The sequence below is a fragment of the Amblyomma americanum genome, chromosome 9 (genome assembly GCF_052857255.1).
Source record: "Amblyomma americanum isolate KBUSLIRL-KWMA chromosome 9, ASM5285725v1, whole genome shotgun sequence".
NCBI classification, from domain to species: Eukaryota; Metazoa; Arthropoda; class Arachnida; order Ixodida; family Ixodidae; genus Amblyomma; species Amblyomma americanum.
Genome location: NC_135505.1, coordinates 65,795,238 through 65,818,599, shown reverse-complemented (window position 1 = coordinate 65,818,599; position 23,362 = coordinate 65,795,238). Strand labels below are relative to the sequence as shown.

General features: G+C 43.3%; 1 protein-coding gene across 1 annotated transcript in view; it reads right to left on the bottom strand.

Moving 5' to 3' along the window:
- Nucleotides 1-255: 255 nt before the first annotated feature.
- Nucleotides 256-23,362, bottom strand: part of LOC144104998 (gastric triacylglycerol lipase-like) — a 45,726-nt gene continuing 22,619 nt past the window's right edge. Inside the window, exons 5-9 of the mRNA XM_077638221.1 lie at nucleotides 9,468-9,563; nucleotides 7,505-7,657; nucleotides 5,195-5,266; nucleotides 4,380-4,448; nucleotides 256-3,775 (exon numbers count right to left, since the gene is read on the bottom strand). Coding sequence (XP_077494347.1) covers nucleotides 3,524-3,775; nucleotides 4,380-4,448; nucleotides 5,195-5,266; nucleotides 7,505-7,657; nucleotides 9,468-9,563 — 642 coding nt within the window. The 3' untranslated portion in view covers nucleotides 256-3,523. The remainder of the gene's footprint in view (nucleotides 3,776-4,379; nucleotides 4,449-5,194; nucleotides 5,267-7,504; nucleotides 7,658-9,467; nucleotides 9,564-23,362) is intronic.

The window sequence follows — 23,362 nt, the reverse complement described above, 5'->3', positions numbered from 1 at the left end:
TGTTTGGCTACAGTACTTGATTGTTTCAGGCGTTTATTGGCGTGGACAAAAATGGTTTCTCGGTTTCTGTCCTATTTCTACAGAAATACTTGCAAAGCAGTAAGAAAAAAAATATTCACTTGCTATCCAAAAATGCTAAAGGCAGATGCTCGGCTAAGACAGTGTAACACACATTGTTTGGCTACTTAGTGCATTGTATTAAGAAAAAATAAACCAGCCAAACGACGCACAGAGGAAAACTGAGAAGATAGGAAAGAGGTAGGACAACGAACTCTTTATTCGAAAGCCCGGGGCTCGAATATATGCAGGGCACCCAGTCACATGACCCTCTCACTATCGCTCTCACATCAACCTTCCACCGTGGAAACAATATTTACAGCGACCGCAACGCTGTCTATCTTGCAGTTGATTTCCCAGTTACTGTTGCCTAATTCTAGTACAAAAACAACTTTGCAAAAGCAACGTCATAATAATCATTGCAAAAAACAAATTCATACACAATAAAACAACAAGATAAAAAAATAAGAGAAAAATATGAAACACTGTCTGCGCAATAAACATCAAAAAACAGTAAAAAACATGCACAACAGATTTTTTCAATCTGATAACACACATATTCTTTGTCAAGTCCTGGTGATTATGAAACACAATCTTTGAAGGCGATTTACTTACTCTGAAGGGCAACAGAGAAATTACTACAGCATGCGTCTCCTTCTTTAGTCATCAGAAAGGCGTCTAGAACTTCCCGCGCTTACTTATCGTGATTTCTGCCAATAATCTTGATACCGCCAAGCGCCGGCTGCCATTTGCACTAATTGCAATGAAGTGGTAAAATGCATCCATTTCTCTTTTCAAGCGATTTAAAGTACTCCCATGTTCTAATGTTAATACACACACCCATTTGGCCTATATAGACCCCGCCGCAAGTCAGGGGTATTTCATATACAAACCCAACTGCACATTCCACAAGGAGTTGTCATGCCTCTTTTTGCATTGGGAGTTCTAAGTTCGCCCTATACGTGCGCACAAGGCGCGCAGCTTTCTCCCAGATGAGTACGCAACAGGAACGTCACACCTGACAACCACCTTTTTCAGGCTGTGGGCCACACTATGCGTAGAAGGGACCACTGATGGAGTCCTTGGTCGTGGCTTGGCTCTGGCATTTTTCTTCCTTTTTATTACTAGTAATACGATCTCTTTTACTGCAAACACAAAAGAGCATTGGTAGCCCGCCTTTTAAGCCTGTTGATCTGGTTGTTTAAACTGTAATCAACCATGTGAGCACAGGACTTGATTAGCGTAGATTTCAATCAAAGAGAAGCGATGGCCCTTTTTACTGTCTTAGAATCTGTCGAACCGTAAGACAAGAGTTCTTTTCTTTGGGAAAATACATCCAACTGCCCTGGCCTCCTGAATACTTCACCTTAATATAAAAAAAAACTGCAAACAGTTGTTGTCCGGTAGTTCATAAGTGAAAGCGAGGCCTTTCGCTAGTTGTCTAAACAGGCATAAGATCCATTCTGCAGTATTGGCATACGTCAAGCTACAGTTAGTTTTTAAAATCACCAAAAAACCGTCAACCTATCTAAAAATTTGCAGCATGGAGCCGTTGTCAACAAAGAAGATGCTAAGGCGCGGTCTATGGCAGATATGAGTAAATTTATATTGCATAACAGTGGTGCCTTATTACCTTCTGTTGACAACGGCTGCGTCGTGCGAATTTTTAGATATGTTTGCGATTTTATTGCGGTTTTTAGAACTAATCATAAATTGACGCATGCCAGTTTAGTGAAAGAGATGTTATGCCTGTTTACGCATCTAGGAAAAGGCCTTGCTTTTACTTATGAACTGCCGGACAATTGTTTGCAGTTTTTAGATATTTTAATCAAGTATTCAAGAGGTCAGGCCTTTTGGATGTATTAGATGTTGGAGTGAAATGTTGGCATAGTCAATAGAATGTTAACGCAAAATCTAAAGGTTACTAACAATCATTTTTATAAGGAAAAGATTTTGCTCGTTGGTGCATATTTGCTGATGACTCCATCGTTATGAAGCGGCCATATGTCACTCAATTAATGAACACTGCACAACAGCTTGCTCCCACATCACTTCCTGCATTGAGTAGAATCACAGGCCGGTATACATATAATGGTGAGGTTTGTGCGAGTGTTTCACCAAGCCGAACCCCCCGAACTGGACACCTATCGAGACGAAAAAATTTTGATATTAGAAAGATTCACATTGGTTTGCAAAGAAAGCTGTAAAAATATCGAATCCAAGTGTCGATCAGTAAAATATGTTCAATTGCTTAACCTTAAATGTTGTAATCTCACCCGTCGATTTCGAGTTCATCTGTGAATGTGATACAAGTAAAATCCCACCTGCAAAACCTGCTTACCTCGAATGGTCCCTCCAGACATTCTGCCAGAACAGATAACGAACAGAGCGGCGTGTCACAATTTATGCACGCTTGAGTGACCTCGCGAAACGCCAATAACTTTTTTACACCACGTTTCCCTTAAACGGCGTATTCTAGCAGAAAGCCTTGCTCATCACCAGGCTACCTAAACATGCCTGCGTTCGAAAATAGTGGCTGGAAAACAGCGATATATCAAAAAAGGTGACAGCAAGGATTTGCTACGGCAAGACATGATTAAAACTAGAAAGCAGCTGAGCGAAGTAAAGCACTAAAACTCCGCTATAGCAAGTAGTATGGAGCGCTCTAAAGATAAAGTTATAAAATATTCCGTCAAAAAGCTATTTATGCTCGAATTGGCAAAATTTATCGCTTTACAGAAGAAACGCAAGTTCATATAAGTCAAATGCAGCCATCTAAATAAAATACCCTTTACAATTTTGCCTCTGCTTATAAACACATTTTTAAACAACGTAGGTCTTTGATTGGTCTTTATTGCTTTTTCGGGACGTGAACACCCACCTTTCGTAAGGCGGAATAAAGTTAGAAAACTGAAGTGCAAACACCAGTGCATAGCTCTCAAAAAATGTAACTGTCAGCATGTCCCAACGGACTTTTCATTTGGAGTTTTCACTATAGTATTACGTGCACTGGTAATATTCCTCTTTGCCATACAACAGCTCTGAGGGCCGCAATTCTCGCCAGAAATAAAACAAACATGCAAGCGCGAATGTACAGGTAGAGAAGTGCTGCTCTTCAAAACGACTGCAATCGTGAATCCGTCATGCGGACAACGACAATATGTACCGGCACACTACTCAGACACCAACTTAAAATGAGCTGGAGCGGTTATTGGCCCCACTGGATTGCGCGTATTGAATTATCTTTGCGGAAGCAATTGATTTGTATGGCACAGGAGACTTTCGTTAGGACAGAAATCTTCATGCACGAATAACACAAAATTCGTCGACTGGTTAGGGACGCATGCATGACAACGCTGTTCTTATGGATTTGGTGTCGCTTATCACGCGACCTCATGCAATTTGTAGCGCCCACTAAAAACAAATCCTTCACCATTTCAACAACCTCTTGCGTAGTACGATAGCACTAAGAAGAAGATGCGTATTTGTCAATGAATTCCAGTAGGTCTTTGTGGAGTACTTGAGGGTTGTTCAGCGCTATTGCGAAGTGTACGTGGGTGTAGTAGGGGTCGTCTATGTAGAAGTTTTTTTTCACTCGTGGTCCGAGGTCTTTGAGGAGTTCACGCACGTTGGCCGGTGACACCAACTTGTCGCCGCGGCTCCAGAAGATGCCCACGTCTGTCTTAACGTTGCTTATTTTGTACTCCGGAGCTTCTTCCTGCATAGGCAGCGAAACCTCCGTTACTGTGAGCGCGCAGGGTGTCAGACATTGCCACTTTATAAAGCCTACAAGGCGAGTTATAAAAAAAATTACCTTCAAAAACATCTACCATTGTATTATGAAGTACAAAAGATGAATATCTTTCTTATGATTTTCCCCAACTGCTGAACCAACCACTTGTGGCAACCAGTTTCTAACCTTTGCCAGTCGTCAAGCCATTAGCGGCACACTTGTTCAGTTTAGGGCAATACAATGACCTTTGCTCCCTCTGCAGACTTCTGCAATGATTCTTACTTAAATGACAGCATAATACATAAAAGAAAATGCTCGTGCAATACTTTTGAAAGCTCCTCAAGTGTATTCGAGATGACTCTCTTATCCCTAAAAAGCCGTCACACCGTTTCAGCAGCTAGGTGTTAAAAACAAGGAACAAGACTTCATCGTACCTCGTCAGTGCTTATTGACCAGCATACTTATCTCTCTCTAGTCTGGGATCCTGGTTACATTTAGGAATAAGGTTTACAGTCAAGGCGGCGCAGATTTCAAAGAGACAGAGAAATCTACTGCACATAACAAAATAAAGACTTTCGCTGGTACTTACCTGCCCGTAATAAATCAAGTTGTCATCGGGCCCGTAGTCAAACTTTGTCACCTTTTTGGATTTCACTAGCTGTTGTAAAAGCAAAAAGCACAAAATATGGTTGGTCCAGTAAAACAGCAGTGTGCGTGGTTTGCACACTATTTCATATTTGTTCACTAAACCATCACTACATTGTAGTGCACACTTTACGGTCGGAGAGTGAATATGAACGAGAGTATTGTGAAGCAAGCAGTTTCTAAAACAGAACCAGAAAGCACACCCGGCTAGAAACCCAGGATATTTGGAGAAATGTAAATAGAAACCATGAAGTGTTGGTAAGTAAATAAAATAGAGCTAATTGTCTTCGAATGAAACAAAGCAACAAAACAGCATGTACGCAGTGAAAAGAAGCAGAAAGGTACTTTATGCTTAGTAGATGCAAGGTGCATCTGGAAAACAGAATTTCTAACCAACACTACTGAATGCTGGTAGAGTGCAGAGAGGCTCATTTCGCTCGTTTACAGTTTCTCTTCAGGAGCCACTTATCGCCTTCTTTAGAGCAAACATGCTGCTTTTGTGCCTTCAAGCTCGATGTCAGAATTTTGTGTTATCGATGTAAAATACGGCACCGCTGATACCCACTAACAGAGGCTTGCTTTTCAATCCACAATTTCACAAATAAAGTGCTCAAATTATTTGAGCAAAATTTTTGACTAACATAACAGCAACGAATTAATTTTAGAGAGCAACCGTCTCCCGTTAGTGATTAGATGAAGTGTTAGCGAAAGGATAAGTGGCGCAATACTCGCGGCTTAATTTTTCCATCCTGAACTTACTTGCAAGAAATGAGCAAGGTTTTTCAGTGAAGTTCCGGCGGGTGTGTGACACAAGTACACGGGAAATCGAGTCTGCAAAAAAAGAGAGAATCAAGTCTTCAAGGATTACAGTATATCCCGCAGTCGAAAGTATGTTCTGGCGTCTTTTGATAGAAAATTATCAAATGATACTGTAAAAAATTCACAAGGGATCGATTGGTCAGTCTGCCAGTAATGACACATTAATGGAGTTAATTATGGTATAGGCATGGCTCGCTGCTACTGCATAGGTCGGCTCACACTTTTCTTGTATTTTTCGATTTCTTTACAGTTTTCAGCAGTTTTCTATCACTTAAGTGCGTGGCGCGTAGCTCGCTATCGCGCAGTAGCGGCTGCACTGCTCCGCTCATCCCATTGTGCTCCCAGGCGCTGCGCGAACCCGTACTCAGGGCTACCGGCCCCGTTACCTCCAAGGTATTCCTTTCCTGCTCCCACGACGTGTGTTGTGGCCGGTTAGTTGGAAACGAGCTGGGTTGCCGAACCTAAGGTTGTAATTACCAATCTAGTTGACCTCGTGTTTATTTCCGTTTTGATTCTCTTAGAAAAGTGAACATTGGTTTTCGGGGAAAGAAAACGGCGCAGTATCTGTCTTACATTTCGATGGACACCTGAACCGCGCCGTAAGAGAAAGGATAAAGGAGGAAGTGAGAGCACTTAGGAATAATTTTAATCGTTCTTCAGCAGCCCAAGTCAGCGGACACTTTTTCCTACGTGATTCTCCTAGTGCTCAAGCTATACGACCAATAATGAAGAGTTTAGGAAGACGCGCACACCTATTCACACTCAGGCATGTGAACCGCGTGCCCATCACTATCATTAGCTGAGAAATGAAATGGGATTGTTGGTTCGCTAGAGGCTCTGTTGGAAGCCGCAGAATGAAACAGCACTAACAGGGACCACACAACAAAAACACTTGATAGTTAATGAGTGCTTTCTTCGGAATAGTAATAGCGAAGTTAAATACTTGACATCGTCGATGTAAATTCATTGCTTTAAAGCGCAGCTTGAATTTTACTGCAACTTTTTTTCCTTGTACTAGCAATGCCGCATATGCATCCATATAAATTGTTTTATTTTTTATTGACATAGAACTGCAATCGTGTAAACCCTAGTCCCGTAATTTGAATAAATATACTCACGGCTGCTTCAGTTTCATTAGCTTTCAAAGCTCGAACAAAGCATTCTGTTGCAAGCGCCAGATAGCACAAATACCAAATTTGCCGTTCCAACAACCCCAATTCATGGCGCTCGCTACCTCAAGTTAACAATGTCTAGCGAGAGGTTTTTATATAGCCCGAAGTGATTTGAAGGCTAACGCTCTCTTCCTGCTGAACGAACGAAGCAATAATAATTTTCTGCTGTGGCGGTCACTATTAAAAAAAACTGCGGGTGATGTATAGAGTTAACAAGTTACAATCAACGCTTGCAAATATGGGTCCGCCTTCTTGAAAAATAAATTGCACTAGAACACTTAAATTCAAGTCCGTACAAACTAAAGTGATCATTTTCAAATCACTCGGACTGTACATCAGGCGTGCCAGGCAAGGCGGCAACCCCATTAGGAATCAAACAGCTGCATGGATGAAAAAAACGAAAGCCGTGCAGTGTGAATAACACGAATGACTCGTTAATAAATGACATAGCTGACCTAGTCATGCAAATATTTTTAAATTTAACGAATATTTACAGAGGGCTCGAAGGAAGTGGCATAAAGAGAATACAAACTAGCTACTCAGAAGAGCTTGGCTGTGTCTTGATTTGTCATGCAAAAACTGTTCGCAAAGATAGATCCCAGCTACAAAAAAACGAAAACTACGCGACTTCTGGCGCCGTTCAGGGAAGACCTCTGTATAATGGGCGTTCATCTGACCACACGCATTGCTCGCCTTATACAGAACTGAAACAAATCTGTTCTCAATGAAAAAAAGATAGCCACAGCATCATATGACGGACAAAATGCGCTCTGATCCGCCATGGAAACTGCCCAAATGTATCCACACAGGTAAGAGATATCAAGCAGTATTGAATTCCTAACACGACGTACTCAGAACCTCGAAAATCCTTTTTCGAAACTTTTATGATTTTTATAATACGATGAAAAATATAAGTGCCTAAATGGTTTTATATATAGTGTATGGCAGGTTTACTCGGTTTACAAATCGTCTAGGGCAGCAAGATATAAGGTTGAGACAGAACACACAAAACACACCTGAATGATTGTTTTGAAGCAACTGAATTGGCATGCGCACTTTTTTTAAGCACTGCACTCACCACGTTGATGTAGTGGCTTCCCAGGTTGCTGAACGCGTCGCCGAGAAAGGCGCAGATGGCTCGAGTGGGGAGGGCGCAGAACGTTCGCGCCAAAGGCATCAATGGGAATCCCCTCGGCATGACCTCGTATTGACCGGCCGTGTACAACATGTTCTGCGAAAATTCCAGCGAGTTCGTTGTATTGCGAGTTCTTTGTATCCACTTATCTATTACACTCTAAATAATCTTGACAATTCTCTTTAATGATCACAACAGTTTGTACACGCAAAGGCCAATGCAACTGTAACCGCTAAAGCTTAAGAAATACCTTTGCTAACTTGCAAAATACCTTTTGTAACTGCTAAATATCAAGAAATACTGGGCTCTGGTTTTATCTCTACCAACAAGGGGTTGTTGTACGCACGCTGACATCGCACCGCGCAGATTTTGTTTCCGCCTAAACGCAGCCTTCTCGCCCTGGATTTGATCCCGTCGCCTTGGGAATATTAGTCAAACGCCATAGCCATTGGGCACCCCTGGAAGGCTCTAGTAAGGCGTTATTTCAGAACAAATATTGTCCATCAAAATCTGCTTGCGAGGGCAATAAATAATATGGTTCAGAAATAAATGCTTCCACACCCACCAAACACGATGGCCATTACCGTCCGGAGCCGTGGCTTTTTCTCCCGGAGAGACTGATTGCTTAATTCACGTGTTCGAACGTGCACAACTCCCCCTTTTTCTGACGGCGCACTGCGATGTCGGTCTGGAGGTTACCGCAGTTTAACCAAGCGCGTGCATAAGCTCCGGTCAGAAGACGCCCGCATTTTGCTGATCCAGTGTTTGCTGCCAAATCGAGAGAGGTAAGTAAACGCAGTTCTTCAAGCATTCAGCTCTGTCGTATGTTCTACGAGTTGACGCCCTTGAGCTCCTTCCGCTGCCATCACAAGCTTCACGCCCCCCTATGTTGACGTGAGGCACGACATCCTGATCCAATTCGGATTGCACACTTAGTCTTTTTTGGTAGCATCACATGTGAATCCTGACGCGCACTTGACGCCACCTCTTGCCGCCGATACAGTGGCGGTGCCACTGGAAAACGGTGGCACTGGGTGGCTCGTGTTATTGCCTACAATAAGGCCCGCGCTATTCGGGTTTGCCCGAGTGAAGACCTCGAACGTTTGTGGCACATTCCCTTTACTCAGTTCATTAAGAACTTAACAATGTTTTCTTCCTGAAGCATGCTATATCATGTTGGTGTGATGTGTTCGACGAGTGTTTCGTGTTAACGTGCATCAATATACCGCCAAACACTTGAACTTGCCAGTATTAAAGCGCAAAAAAACTGAAGGTCTACTCCTCATACTTTTAATTTGAACTTTACGCGGCTACCCTTGTGCTAGCATTTTGATAGCACAAAAAAACAGCGATAATGGAGATATCGTTGCCGCACATGTCGCCGCACATGCCACGTTCGAGCGCGCTGATGATATTATTTCCCAAGCCAGACGAACAGAAACGTACATTGTGCCAGATATACCGAATGTTTCACTTAAGATGTGCTGCAATGCTTTCAAAAGGTCTTTTGTAATTACAAGGGCGTTTTTGTCGGCATAGCACTGTTAGTGGTGTGGCGCATTGGCATGCAGCTGAGACGTGCTACTATAGTAGTTAACTAATATTTAGTGTTGTATCGCATCGCCATACACCTATGACGTTCTAGCTGCTATAGTGGTTAACCACTATTCAGTACTTAACTGTTCACTTAAAGCAGTTAACTAATATTTAGCGTTGAAGCGAATCGCCATACACATAAGATGTTCTATCTACTTTAGTGGTTGACCACTATTCAGTACTTAACTGCTCACTTAAACAGTTAGTCCCAGTATTGAATTAGAGGCATGTCGCACACCGTAGGTAATGTCCGTATAAGTGTTTAGAAGTTTTAAAAGGCTAGACAACAGTGCCGGTAATACACACTTACCACGTAATGATGTGCGAAAGGTACAACCACGTTCACAACGTCGAGGTCCATGTGGGACAGCTTGTTGAACGGGGCCAGACCGACGAACACCTTCACCTGTGCAAAACCGAGGCGAGAAGAAATCGAATAAATTTTTTCTTACAAAAACCGGAAGTAAGGAGGGCACTGATGGCAACGCAGTTGCCATAAGGTTGTGCCCTGATTTGAAAAATATGCCTGTGGCACTGTCATCTGCGTTCGGTTGACTAGAGTAAATCAATGATTTGGTTATTGTTTTTGCGATTTTTAAAAATTTGACGCTATGCTGAGGTGGCGCGGCAAACTAGTCTAAGATGGATCGTCGTGCGCGGAGTCGCGTTGCTTGCTCCATTGCGTATTTGGCTCGCCGGCACAATCCCACATTGCTGTCGGTATTTTCCCGTAAAAATGTGTCTCAGAAGTGTTGTTACATAGATGTTTGCGCAACGACGACACAGAACAGCCGCCAAGTCTCCTTTTGAAAGTTTTATGATGCCTGCTACTCACCTTTTCGTTTATCCTCGTTGAGATGTGAAACCACTGCAATTGGGTGCCCAAACCTTTTCCGGTTTCAGTTTTGCACGAGTGGGCACGCGGAGAAATATTAAATATTGCCTTGAGGAAAATATGGCGCAACCATCTATGCCGGTCGCGTAATGAGCACTTCATTTACCGCGGGTATACCCGGAAGTCGAGGTTTCTTTTTTGGGTCAGCTAGTGTCCGGCCGAAAACATGGTTTGTACCTCGAAATTATCATTTTCGCCGCCAAACTCTCCTCTATGTGCAGATTACAATATTTCAAAACTGCGTTTTTAGCTTCTTCAATACATTTAACGCAAGCGAAAAAGTTCGGTGCTAGATTGAAACAGATATTTTCACGGCATTTCTCCAACGTTTGTCTCGAGAAAAGTAGTACGTATATAGTTCAATCCACGTGTCATTCCAGACTGTAGTTAAGCCAAGTAAGAAGACTCGACTTCCCGATATTCCTCAGTCTCTACATGGTGCACCACGTAGACTAAAAAAATGTGCAAAGAGGATGCATCTTCACAATTTATGCTACCTGAATACGCATGGACTAACTTTGGACTCTCCTAAAACCTACGTGCAGGCCGGTAGTATGTTTCGGAAAACTTACACTCCTTTTTACGCTCCTAAAACCAGCTCTGTTCCCCTGCGCGAAGACGCTGTACAACAAAGCATGCAGCCCGCACCGCCTCCCCTTTCGAAACTGGCCCTCTCCCGAAAGCGGGGCGGCTTGGTTATTTTGAGGGCAATAGTTAAGAGCTATGCTGGCTTCACCTAGCCAGATCAGGTAGACGTGAGTCATCTGTGGACACACGCGCCCTCCTGCATTGATCCTTTTGATAAGTGGCTAATGGACGGTGGCGAAACTGACCGCGCCTCCTCGCTTCTGCAAGGGCCCAGAAGGTGCTAGCACTGAAGCCCGGAAACGTCTTCAGTGGAAGAACATTTACAGTGATCTCCCCATTTTCGCATAGCATGGTCTTCAAAAACGGCGGACGAGGTGGCTTGGAGCATGAGCAGAACGATACTGGAAAACGGTGCATAGGCCGCGATCCACAATGACAACCATCATCACGCATGCAGACTTGTTCTGGCTGCTAACGGTCAAAATAACTAATATTCGACGCATGTGCTTTCATACTCATGATTGGGCACCTTTCAAAAAAGCATCAAGTCGGCATAGACCGGCGGCATCATGGGTTCTGTGTCCCTCCGTTGACCAATTGCAGCTCCCAGAAAGAAATCAACCTCTTAACGCTCCACTCTAACGAACATACAAGAGGCGTGAAAATTATTTCATTTATAATTTCGGTTTATGATTAACCTTTTATTAAAGTACTAAAAGTTTTGAAAGGGACAGTTTTGCTTCACAGCTCTATTCGTTAGAGTGGTTATTTATTTTCTAATCGCGTGAGATAAACACCAGGACGTTTCTTTACCCCCGTGCAGTTCCGAATCACGTGCGCTGGTGATCGAAAACTCTCGTTATGGCGCGTGTTTCATAAGGAAATAAAGCGACGTAGTGTTACACGAAATCGGCATTAAGCTCTCTCTGGAGACTTAAGAGGCGCGAGCTAAATCGTATCTTCAACCCGCCATGAATGTCCTCGATATAGTGCGTTGCCCGTTACAGTCGCTCGAGTCTTAACTGGAATATCAACAATGCCAGACGAATAAAAAAAAAGGATTCAGTATAAGCGCGTATAATAGACGGAGTCACCCGAACCTCCTGTGGTTTGAAGCGTCTTAACATGTGCTTGGGTGGCAGAACGCTGGCAGTGCTTAATTTCTGCTGAGTAGACCCATCCTTAAAAATATTTCGAGAACTCCGGGAACACTCGAGCGACGAGAGGTGAGAACTGCTGCATGAGCAGTGTTGGACTGTTGTTTTAAACCCTCTTCTGCGCCATATTCCTCAAAAGATCAAATGACTTTGCCTGAAACCTCTAGAACACTGGGTACGGGTTTACTAAATTCATATTCCTATAGCCATATGTATTTCGCTAGAGCTAAACTACTTCGGAACGGAGCCGGTTTTTTACTTTCTTTGGAATCTTCTTAAACGTGCAGCCCATAAGCAAAAAAAATAAGTTCAGATTTCAAATCAGTATTACAAACTGCTACTGTGTCTGACGCGCAATCAATAATGCTGTAGTATTTACATCGCTTTTTTATCCAATTCTATGAATGACTTCGATGTACGTCGGGAAATTTATTGATAGTTATTTCGCAGCGCTTTCCGTATGCGGCAGTAAATGAGACAGCAGATTTACGGAACAATCTGCGTATTTACCCACGCGGCGTAATAGCTGGCTGCCAGAAAAGCTTCGCAAACGTATGCTGCAAGGAAGAGGAGGAACTGTCAAGACAAGAAAAGTCTCGCCGCGCTCTTTGTCTCTGAGAGCGAAAGAGCTGAGACGCGCCGAAAGCGCGAAAAAATACGCGGCACATGGCCACAGGGGCACAGACACACACAAAAAAAATGCAAGCAGCCCGTACATTGCAGACACCGAAGACTGTCGCCCCGCACGCGGGCGGCGTGACCTTGCAACACTTATGGAAATATGTTGAATGAAGTTCCCTCAGTCAGAGGAGAAAAGGGAAAGAGGGCACGCGCGGCTCCCAGCCGAACCACGGTGTAAAAATGTGCCGAACAAAAGTAAGACGTGAAGTGCGCGAAGCAGGGTTTTTTTTTTACATTTCGTAATTTTCCATCTGCTTGTTAGGTTACGTGCCTGTCGATTTAGATTGTTGTGATAAGTTGTGATATTTGCTTCCCTAGAGTTGAAGATGAAGCCGCTGTTTACCACGCTTGTTGTCGCAGGATGCTGTGCGTTCGTGTCACGGCGCGCGTTCCTCTTTTTGCGTTGTACGGGCCCGCATGCGTTTTGAATTCGGTGGTGCTCAGCGATTACTTCATCGTGACCGCTTCATCGATGTGCGACGCTGCAGTTAGCGACCTCTTCGCAAAACAGTCAACGTCTGAAAGAAACAGCGTACACCAGATCGTCGTGGCGAGCTCACCGTACGGATTCTTCGGGCCAAATTTCAACCGTACATGTAAGTGACCTTTCCGTTTGGTCGTACGTGTTTTTCACCTGCCATAAAATTATGGTGCATTGAATAACAATGCTTTATCATAGATAGCGCGCTCGAGCCGCTACTAGTTGGTAATTTTTGTTTTGAACCGGCTGCATAGCGGCCGGAGGGAGCCGATGCGTGTACAAAGCACGACCGCAGCTTCGCAATGTGCAAGCATCTTTCTCATGCTTTGTTTCGCTGCAGACTCCGATCCTTCGTCTCCTCCGCGCAAGAATATTGCCTGTCGTCTCTTAAACGCAACGTGTTTGTCCCAGCTCATGACCATTCAGTCAGGTATGTCGAAGACACAGTCCCCGTTCAGAAAAGGGCGAGTACACTAGTGTGTACGCTTCTGTAGCGCGTACTGCATGCAGTGATCACAACTACCGCAACACTATATCTGATTCTCATTGGGCAGTAAACTTGTTATAACTTTACCGCTTGAAGACGACTCCACCTGCAAGGTCGCATTTTTTTTCTTCTCTCGTGGGTGGATGGACGGCGTCAGTTCTTTTTGCAATGGAGTATAAAGCAAACGATAAAACAGTAAACGTGGAACGTTGATAGGCAAGAAATGAGCACCTAATTTTTGCTGTGCGTTCCGTAGCCAGCGGCTATTTTCGCACACATCATGCAATATTCTTTGCTAACCCAGAGAGCGACTTATCATGCCAGCAGTTTTGCTGTAATCTATTGGAAGGAGGGTGAGTAAATGGCGTTAAGTTGATATGTAACTTGCTTTTCACTCTGGTTAAGAACGAATGGTGAAAAGTGGACTTGCTCTTTTGGCAAGTGGAAAGTTATGGGCTAGTTGGTGGCCAAACATTTGGTCACAAAACCATACAGTCTATGTCACCTCTTTTTGTGCTCTTGTGTTCTCTTAAGTTCAGCCCAGCATATAATGCTTGTGGGAGAGTATAGTCTTTGTGGTACAATTTCCAAGCTTTCTCTGTTATAAATGTTTTGAGTCGCCTAAACAGTAACAATATAGTTCTTTCTTTATTCTGCAGTTGATGTTGTTAGACAATATGTGAATTATGTTAGGCACTTAGAGACAATTCGCTGATACTCAGCGATTGTGGTGAAGAAGTTTGTCTATGCTTACTGTGCCAGCAGCTATCCTGATTAAATTACGCCTCTTATGAATTTGCGGCATTTGTGTAATGAATACAATTTGGATTCAAATGTTGTAGGTTTTCATTGTCAAAATACTCCTGTTGTTTCTTGAGCATGCACGCTGACAATATGTGGTTTAATGTTCATACGTATTAAAACCAACCGTTACACTAATGCTATCCCTATATTGCAGTACACCTGGCAGTAGGAGGCATGCAAAATGTGCACCAGCACTGTCGCTACTGGCACTGAAGTTCAACCTGGCTTCTTCAAAACCGCACAAGTAGTCGAGACTCGATTTGCGCGGTATGTATTTTAGTATGTAATTATAACATTGTAGCAAGTTCATCATTGTTTGATGTCCATCAGTGAACATAGTATACTATGTCATGCTGCTACAGCTATTCTATTACAGATTTTGGAGCCATTCAATGTTTTGGAGGACTTAGTAGTGAAAGAAGTTTTGAATAATTGTTTGAATAGTTCTGATCTCATTTTATTGCGTGAAGTGCCAATGCAGTATTTTTTTCAAAACTAAGCTCGACTTCTTAGGCAAAGGTTTGATATTAAATTAGTTTGAGGGGCACTGCCTCCAATCTATGTGTGGGAAAAATCAGAAACAAATGACGCACAGCTGTAGTAATCCTAGGCAGGCTGCCATGCAATCAAGGTAATATGGCTAGCACCGTTTAATATTTGAAAGCTAGATATAATGTGCAGCTCTGTGTTAATCTTCTTTACACTGTAACAAAAAAATAATAGCGCAACCATGACGAACACAAGAAAGGGCCACACAGGACTAGCGCTAAACTTCATATAAATTTATTCACTAACAGCGCAGCAAATATAAGAAAAATCAGGGCATGCGCAGAGAGTTCGCCCACAACGCTATCAACAGAAACGTTCAAGATATGCCATTTCTCATTTGAAGAGGGTCATACTTATCGCAAACAGAAAATACACGTCTCTTATATGAAATGCCTTCGATGGTTCCCTTGCCCTTGTATCTTTGCTTTTGGACTTCAGTTCGGTGGGTCAGCCGCTTCCGCCCAGAGGAAACGTTTTGGCCTCCCGAATGATGCAAGCAGCCAGGTCACCATGGTGTACTCGGCCACCAATGATGACTCATCGGCTGACGAAAACTTCGTCAGGGTCCTAAGCAAGAAGTCCAAACGGAGACTGCACAAAGGCTAGGACTCGTCGTCGTCGAGTACGTCCACGGTCATTACGGAGCGAGGATCATCGACACACACAGTGCTCTTTGTGCCCGAAACTCTTACTGACAATCTCAACCACATTAACAGGCAAACCACGTCTATTTTCCTGGAGGCTCGCGTCCCGGGAGCAGGTTAAGTTGATGGTGAATCATTTTAGGAATGTCGTCGCTGTTGATTTCATGGACTGGAACGCGCTTTAAAGCTTGAGCAACATCAAAACGCTCGGCGGCATCAGCGTTTGTTCCCATGTCTTTCTAGGCAGTGGCACTACGGCAGGCGTCACTTACGATGTCTACATAGCCATCCGCGACTCTGGTCTGCCCATTTTGATTCAACCAGCCACCGACGGTGTAGCCGTACTGCAAGCTCAGCGTTTTGGGAGGTAAAAGTGCAACACTTTCCAAGGAGACTGCATGCCAACGTACGTGAATGTTGTGCACTTTCGGCATGTAGTTGGGCCTTTCATTCTGAATCCTCTCCAGTGCCGGAAATACATGAAGATAGGACACGTGAGTAGTGTGTGCGATTTCCCCATGGTGTGCCCACGGTGCACGCAGCCACAAAGCGGCTATGCTTGCCGGGCAACAGTCCTTACGTGTGCCAATTGCCTCAGCCCTCATGACGCTGCCTCAAAACATTGTCCTCACCTGAAAAGGGAACGGGCGATACTCAAATGACAAGAGACAATTCCACACACAGAGAAACTGCTGCTAAGGTGCGACGACGTCGTCGCCCTCGTCACAGGCCTTCTAAATGTGTGCTGATATTGGAATGAATCGTCTAAGAATTTCCGCAACATGTCGTTCCCTTGCGCATAATACTTTAATGAAAGGGAGCCATATGACTGTTGAGGTAGGGACGGTTGTCGCAGATGGGCCTTGGCCATCCCTGCCTGAGCTACACACACTCGCATTGAACAAAAAGGTATTGCGTACCCGAGTCCTGAGCCTATTTCTAATCAAGCACAAGTCCCAACTTCGGTCCATGACCGTGACCAGCAAGTTACTTGGCCATCGCTTCTGAAGCACTGCACAACATAAATGATAGAAAAGTCAACGCGCACCCAGTGTTTTGAGCCTATTGCTGGTCGGGTAGTTGGTCAGAAACCGGCCCAAGTCGCAGACGAGCATGTAATTGCAATGCTGAAGCCAATCGTGAATACCATGCGTGTGCTGCTTTCCTTCTCGCACATGCCAGCTGCACAGAATGCACTGAAGATGCTGAATTTGTTGAATCCACTGCTTGTAGCTCTCCAATAGCTGGCACAGCGCATCCTCCAGCCTCATCCTTCCGAGAAGAAATCCGATGCTTACGTTGTCATCAACATTATCAGCCGCAACGGTCACAGCCCTTCTACACACTGGAACGTCTGCGCCGCCTATCTGCCTCGTATTAGTGATGGAGGACTAAAGTTGTGTTCTACTCAGGTCGGAGCGTTCGGCAGCCCTCAAAATGTACAGGCTACAGCAGCGGCAACCTGCGAATTTCAGTGCGTTTGCCATTGTTTTTCGTGCCAGATACAGAGCGCATTGCACTTCATATTCTTTTACGCCCGCCTCATCCCTCTCCCTCAGTGCAGGGTAGCCAACCGGAACATTCTGCTGGTTAACCTCCCTGCCTTTCCTCTACCACTTCTCTTTCTTTCTCTTTCATTCTGACAGTCAGTAATCAATATTTCATTATTCTAAGCATCTGAAAAATTGTTATATAGAGGTTGCATCCTACTGTTCCGGCAAATTGTAATTCATGAAAATTACTGCTGCTGCATATGCTGCAAGCATTAGATGAAACCGCACTATGTATGTAAAGAGTCGAGGTTTGTAATTTCCTCAAGCAAAAATAGTGCTTTAGGAGGAGATTATTTTATCATGCTTGTGTAGTCAAAGTAGTCTTTCAGTGAATTCTGGTCGGATAAGCGAAGCTTTTTGCACAGGCATAATGTAGAGGTGTAGTATAAAACAGGTTGTGAACCTTAACTAAAGCTACCTTTAACATATTGGTTCGTATAATTTTGTGTGTATGAAGTCACTTCATTACCAAATGAGTTTAGACGACTCTTTAGTTGTGTAAGTTGGCCTTGCTATTATTTCACTTTTAACCCGAAGCTTTTTCTTGGTTTCGAGGAGCGGTACCGTAAAATACAAATGCCTGTATTTCGACATGAGGTGATGTTAGGAGGTGCACTCAAAAAGTCATATATTGGCTTGAAAAAGGAGTTCGACCCCTTCTTTATCATTATTGATAGTGCATAATATTTTTGTAATGTCTATGCATTTCTGCTGGAATTTAAACTATATAAAAAGGTAGCGACAATGGGATGCACCCAGAAAAGCCATCACAGGCACAAGCTTCCTGCCGTTCACAATAGAAAATGAATTCACAGGTAATATATGCAGGGAAAGAAGAACAGAGTAAAATTACAGCTGGCGATATCACTCAATAACACTTTGATAATCACCTACACTTCCCTTTCATTCATATCATGGGCTACAAAACATACAGTGGCATCAGAGACCCGAGTCATATTGTTACCTGGGGCTGCATCATACCTTAGCCACTCAAGAAATCAGACCACTAGGTAGAGGAAATTCTCAAAGCAGAAAAAAAAATTCGTAGATGATGGAATGGAAAAGCAGCGGACAGGAGTAGAAGTGCTGGTGAAAAAATAAAACTTGATTTAACAATTAAAACAAATAATGATATGGAAAAATAAACACAAGAAAACGGAGGGAAGGATTTGTTAAATTGCATTTTATTTTCTCGTGTTTTACTAATTTCCGTTTCATACACATTTTTTTTTGTTTTTCTTGACACTACCCTCCAAGTAGTCTGGCATCCGGGATGCCTACAGCTTGGCCTTGCCCCTGGGAAAAATATTCTGGATTTTTTCTGATTTCTTAGCAGTTTTTTCTTTTGTTGGCCAGGCGCGAATTTTTTTCTAAGAAGCCAGTGTGTTTGCGATCATGTTAGTATATGCGAGCGATTAAGTAGCTGTCATTTAAGACATGTTTTGTTTTTTCTGCATATATTTTCTCATTTTGGTTCTCCTTAATAAGCAGTTCGATGCCTGTACTTGTGGCTAACTTTATTCCTGCCTTTTGTGCAGTTTATATTTTTATACATAAACTAACTCAGCCCAAGGCCAAGTCCTACTAAGCTCTGTAGTGAAAAAAAAATTATTACAGGTTTTCTTCTCTGTGCAGGTCAAATACATGGTACATACTGCCCCCACATGCATGGGGAATACTGCCAGGGCCATTGCTTTAATATGGTGTATCATGTAGGAAATAAATACGTCGGCAGATTTCTTTCTCCAATTGTTTGATGACCCTTTGTGTGCATTCGGCAGTAATACCTGCATCTGAAAACGAGATGACGCAGCCCATCTCAAATGAAAGATTTGTCTCAACAATTACACACTGCCTCCACTACGGCTTACACCATATGGGTCAACTTTAGTCCTGCATTCAGTGGACCGGTTTTACGCTAAAGAGCGCTAATAGTACTTTTGTGTCGACAGTATATATATATATATATATATATATATATATATATATATATATATATATATATATATATATATATATATATATATATATATATATACACACACCAGCAGATAGTGCATAGATACCCTTTGGGCAATAGGACGTGAGGGTGTTCGCGCATGCACAACAGGGGTGCTAAGTTTGCCCTGTTTGTCAGTGTAAGTTTAGTCTTTGACAAAGTAACTTTGCACTTCTAGACGTAGCATAAATTTGCCTGATAAAGGTGCGCACTTGCGCCTTTCATGCTGGGATATGTTTTTGTATATATATATATATATATATATATATATATATATATATAGATTTAAGAGAAGTGGGCACTTCTACAAAGACACTTTTATTTATCAACGTTTCGACCGCGGTGCGGTCTTCTTCAGGACTGTAGTGGTCTCGCGTCAGATGGACGTTTTAAGTTTGTGAGCTCAAGAGGAGGGAGAAAGGAGTGTAACACGCAAATAGCAACAACGGTTCAAAAAACTGAAAAAAAGAAAATAAAGATGGGGGTGCGGGGAGCAGACCGGGACAATATTAGGGGAGGAAGCAAAAAAATAGAAATAAAAGAAAAAAAAGGGGGAGGGAAACTAGTACAGTAAGGAAGGGTGGGGTACAAAAGGAGATGGCGAAACGAGAGAAAGGGAGAGGAAGACGGTGCGGGGGACATGGGCAGCACGGAAACAAAACACACAAACAAAATGCACAAACACAAAGGGCGCCGCTGCAGATGCGTGTCCAAAGGGGAGCCGCTGCGCAAATGACACTGGCAGTGACGAACAGGCCAAACCAGGCGCCTTTTGGGGGTCTCACTAATTTCCGGTGAGCCGAGGGCTAGAACGTTAAGGAAGGAGTGGGCTACGTTAACGAGCACATGTCTAAGAACTTACTCACGGGGTCTGGGTTTCACTGAACGGTGCACCCCTCTCCGTGGGTAGGTCGTTGAACCGACCTCGCCGGGAATACTTGTTTGTAGGGGAGGAGGGCTGGGCTAGCTGTGTGCAAAGATTTCAGATTGTCGGAAAATGTAAGGAAAGAACGTCAAAAACTTATCAATACTGCACGAGGCAGGATAGTGTAAGTAAGGAGGGGTATGATTGCCTGGGATATACACTAGGAGTTATAAAAGGTATATCTGAGTTAGCCAATTAACGAGAAGTGTAGTATTATTTTGTTTGGAGGTCGTGAATAAAAGAAAGGGTACCAGGCTTTTCGTTAAGACCTTCTTGAATAGTATTAAACTTGTGGATAAAATAGGATTCACGCTGTTCACGTTCTCGCCTGTTTTTGAAGCCCCCTTGAATAATTGTTACTTTTAGTTGGTCAAATGGGTGTCCTGCGTTTACATGCTTGGATAGGGGAAGGTTTGGGAGAGACTTGGCGTGTGCGCGGTGATTGTTAAATCGAATGCGGAATGCAGTGTTTGTCTGTCCTATGTATTGCTGGTTACACAAAGTGCATTCAAGAAGGTAAATAATGTTTGATGAGTCGCAGTCAAAGTTACCGTTGATTGAATGCTGGAAAACTGACCTCGTACTAGTTGCGGAACACGTAGTCTGCATGTGCTTGCAAACTTTGCAGCGACCCTTACCACAGGGCTGGCATCCATATTTTGGGGTTTTGTGTTCCTTGGAGTAGACTAGGTGGTTCTGAATGTTTTTGGCACGCCTGTAAATCACGCGGGGTGCGCATGTATATATTTTCGATAATCGTTGACTTTGCTGGAGAATGTTAAAGTGCTTATTAAGAATTCTGTTTATGTTCGGTGCGTTACTGTTAAATGTGAGGATAAGGTTTGTAGTGTAATCATTTCGGTTATCTTTTTGGTGCCCCTGGAGTATTTGACTACGGTTAAGATTTGAAGCTCTGCTTATGGCGTCATCAATAAGGGAACGTGGATAGCGCTGTGTTAAGAGCACGTTGCGCATGTGTTCGGAGTTTTCATGAAAGTCTAGGTCGTTAGAGCAGATTCTTCGAAAACGATGGGCCTGCGAATAAGGGATGCTGGTTTTGCAGTGACGGGGATGGGCGCTTTGAAAATGTAGATATTTTTGTGAGTCGGTTGGTTTTCTATAAACGGTTGTACGAACTGACCCCTTGTCCACCAGAATGTCAACATCAAGAAAATTGATTTGACTGGCTGAGTAGGTGTGCGTAAACTTTATGTTTGGGTGCACGGAGTTGAAACTGTCAATGAAATGGATAAGTTGTTGTTCTGTGTTTGTCCATATTATAAAAATATCATCCAAATAGCGCTTGTAAAAGTACGGCTGAATTGTACAAGAAGAAAGAAATTTTGACTCTATATGATGCATGAAGATATTGGCATAATTTGGGGCCATTCTTGTTCCCATAGCGGTGCCACTTACTTGCAGATAATATTGAAGATCAAATTCGAAGCTATAATATTCTAACACAATTTTGGCTAGTGTTCCTAACACGTTTGGGCTTGGAGATTCATGAGGTTTCTGCTGTTCATAAGATTCTAAAAGGGCTGCAATGCCGTCGGCATGGGGAATGTTTGTGTATAAAGATGTTACATCCATGGTCACAAGAAAGGCTCCTTCTGGTAATGTTATATTGTCTATCTGGCGGAGAAAGTGGTTTGTATCTTTGATGTAGGATGGATGTGTGGCTGGAATGTGGCTAATTAGAGTGTCAATGTACTTTGATATTGGTTCTGTGAGAGTGCCGATTCCTGAAATTATTGGCCGTCCAGGAATACCGGCTTTATGTAATTTAGGGAGCATGTAGAAACGCCCAGGAGAAGGATGGGTAGCCGTGAGTGCCTTGCATAGTTTCGGGGAGATTTCATTGTGTTTTATGAGGTCGAGGAGAATGTCAGATATAGCTTTTGAGTGCTCGTCGGTGGGGTCGCCATGCAGTTGTTTATAAAAATGGTTGTCAGAAAGCTGTCGGATGCCTTCTGCTATATAGTCATCCCTGTTCAAGATAACAATGCCTCCGCCCTTATCAGCTGGCTTTATGACGATGTCGGCACGGTTGCTGAGCGCCTCGAGAGCAGTACGTTCTCTTTTAGAAAGATTGTCTGGTCCTAACCTGCGGTTCTTAAAATTTTCAACAATGTCATTTTGAACTGCCTTAATATAGATATCCAAGTGTTTTTCCCGCCCGATGTTGGGAGTCCAATTTTGGTTTGCTGGGTGGAAGCCCGTGTTTTGGTGGGGGTTTCCGGGCTTATCAAAAAAGTATTCTCTCAGGCGAAGTTTTCTGGCGAAGTCGTCAAGATCTTTCAGGAGTTGAAATTCATTAAATTTGCCTGTGCGGGGGCAAAAAGTCAGCCCTCTAGATAGGACGGCTCGCTCATACTCTGTGAGCGGTGTTAGAGATAGATTGGTGATGTTGTCTACACTGTGATGGCCCTGTTTTGAGAGTGTTTGCCCTTGGCTGACCTTTGACTGAGTGATATCGGGGTTGGGAGAATTCGATCCAACCGCACTTAGTACTTCTTTCATCCATTCGTCATGGGGAACTTTGTCCCGTGTAAATTTTCTAATTTTGATTATGCCAATTTCTGAAGTTTTTTTGTTTTGAAACGCCCCCGCACAGGCAAATTTAATGAATTTCAACTCCTGAAAGATCTTTGCGACTTCGCCAGAAAACTTCGCCTGAGAGAATACTTTTTTGATAAGCCCGGAAACCCCCACCAAAACACGGACTTCCACCCAGCAAACCAAAATTGGACTCCCAACATCGGGCGGGAAAAACACTTGGATATCTATATTAAGGCAGTTCAAAATGACATTGTTGAAAATTTTAAGAACCGCAGGTTAGGACCAGACAATCTTTCTAAAAGAGAACGTACTGCTCTCGAGGCGCTCAGCAACCGTACCGACATCGTCATAAAGCCAGCTGATAAGGGCGGAGGCATTGTTATCTTGAACAGGGATGACTATATAGCAGAAGGCATCCGACAGCTTTCTGACAACCATTTTTATAAACAACTGCATGGCGACCCCACCGACGAGCACTCAAAAGCTATATCTGACATTCTCCTCGACCTCATAAAACACAATGAAATCTCCCCGAAACTATGCAAGGCACTCACGGCTACCCATCCTTCTCCTGGGCGTTTCTACATGCTCCCTAAATTACATAAAGCCGGTATTCCTGGACGGCCAATAATGTCAGGAATCGGCACTCTCACAGAACCAATATCAAAGTACATTGACACTCTAATTAGCCACATTCCAGCCACACATCCATCCTACATCAAAGATACAAACCACTTTCTCCGCCAGATAGACAATATAACATTACCAGAAGGAGCCTTTCTTGTGACCATGGATGTAACATCTTTATACACAAACATTCCCCATGCCGACGGCATTGCAGCCCTTTTAGAATCTTATGAACAGCAGAAACCTCATGAAT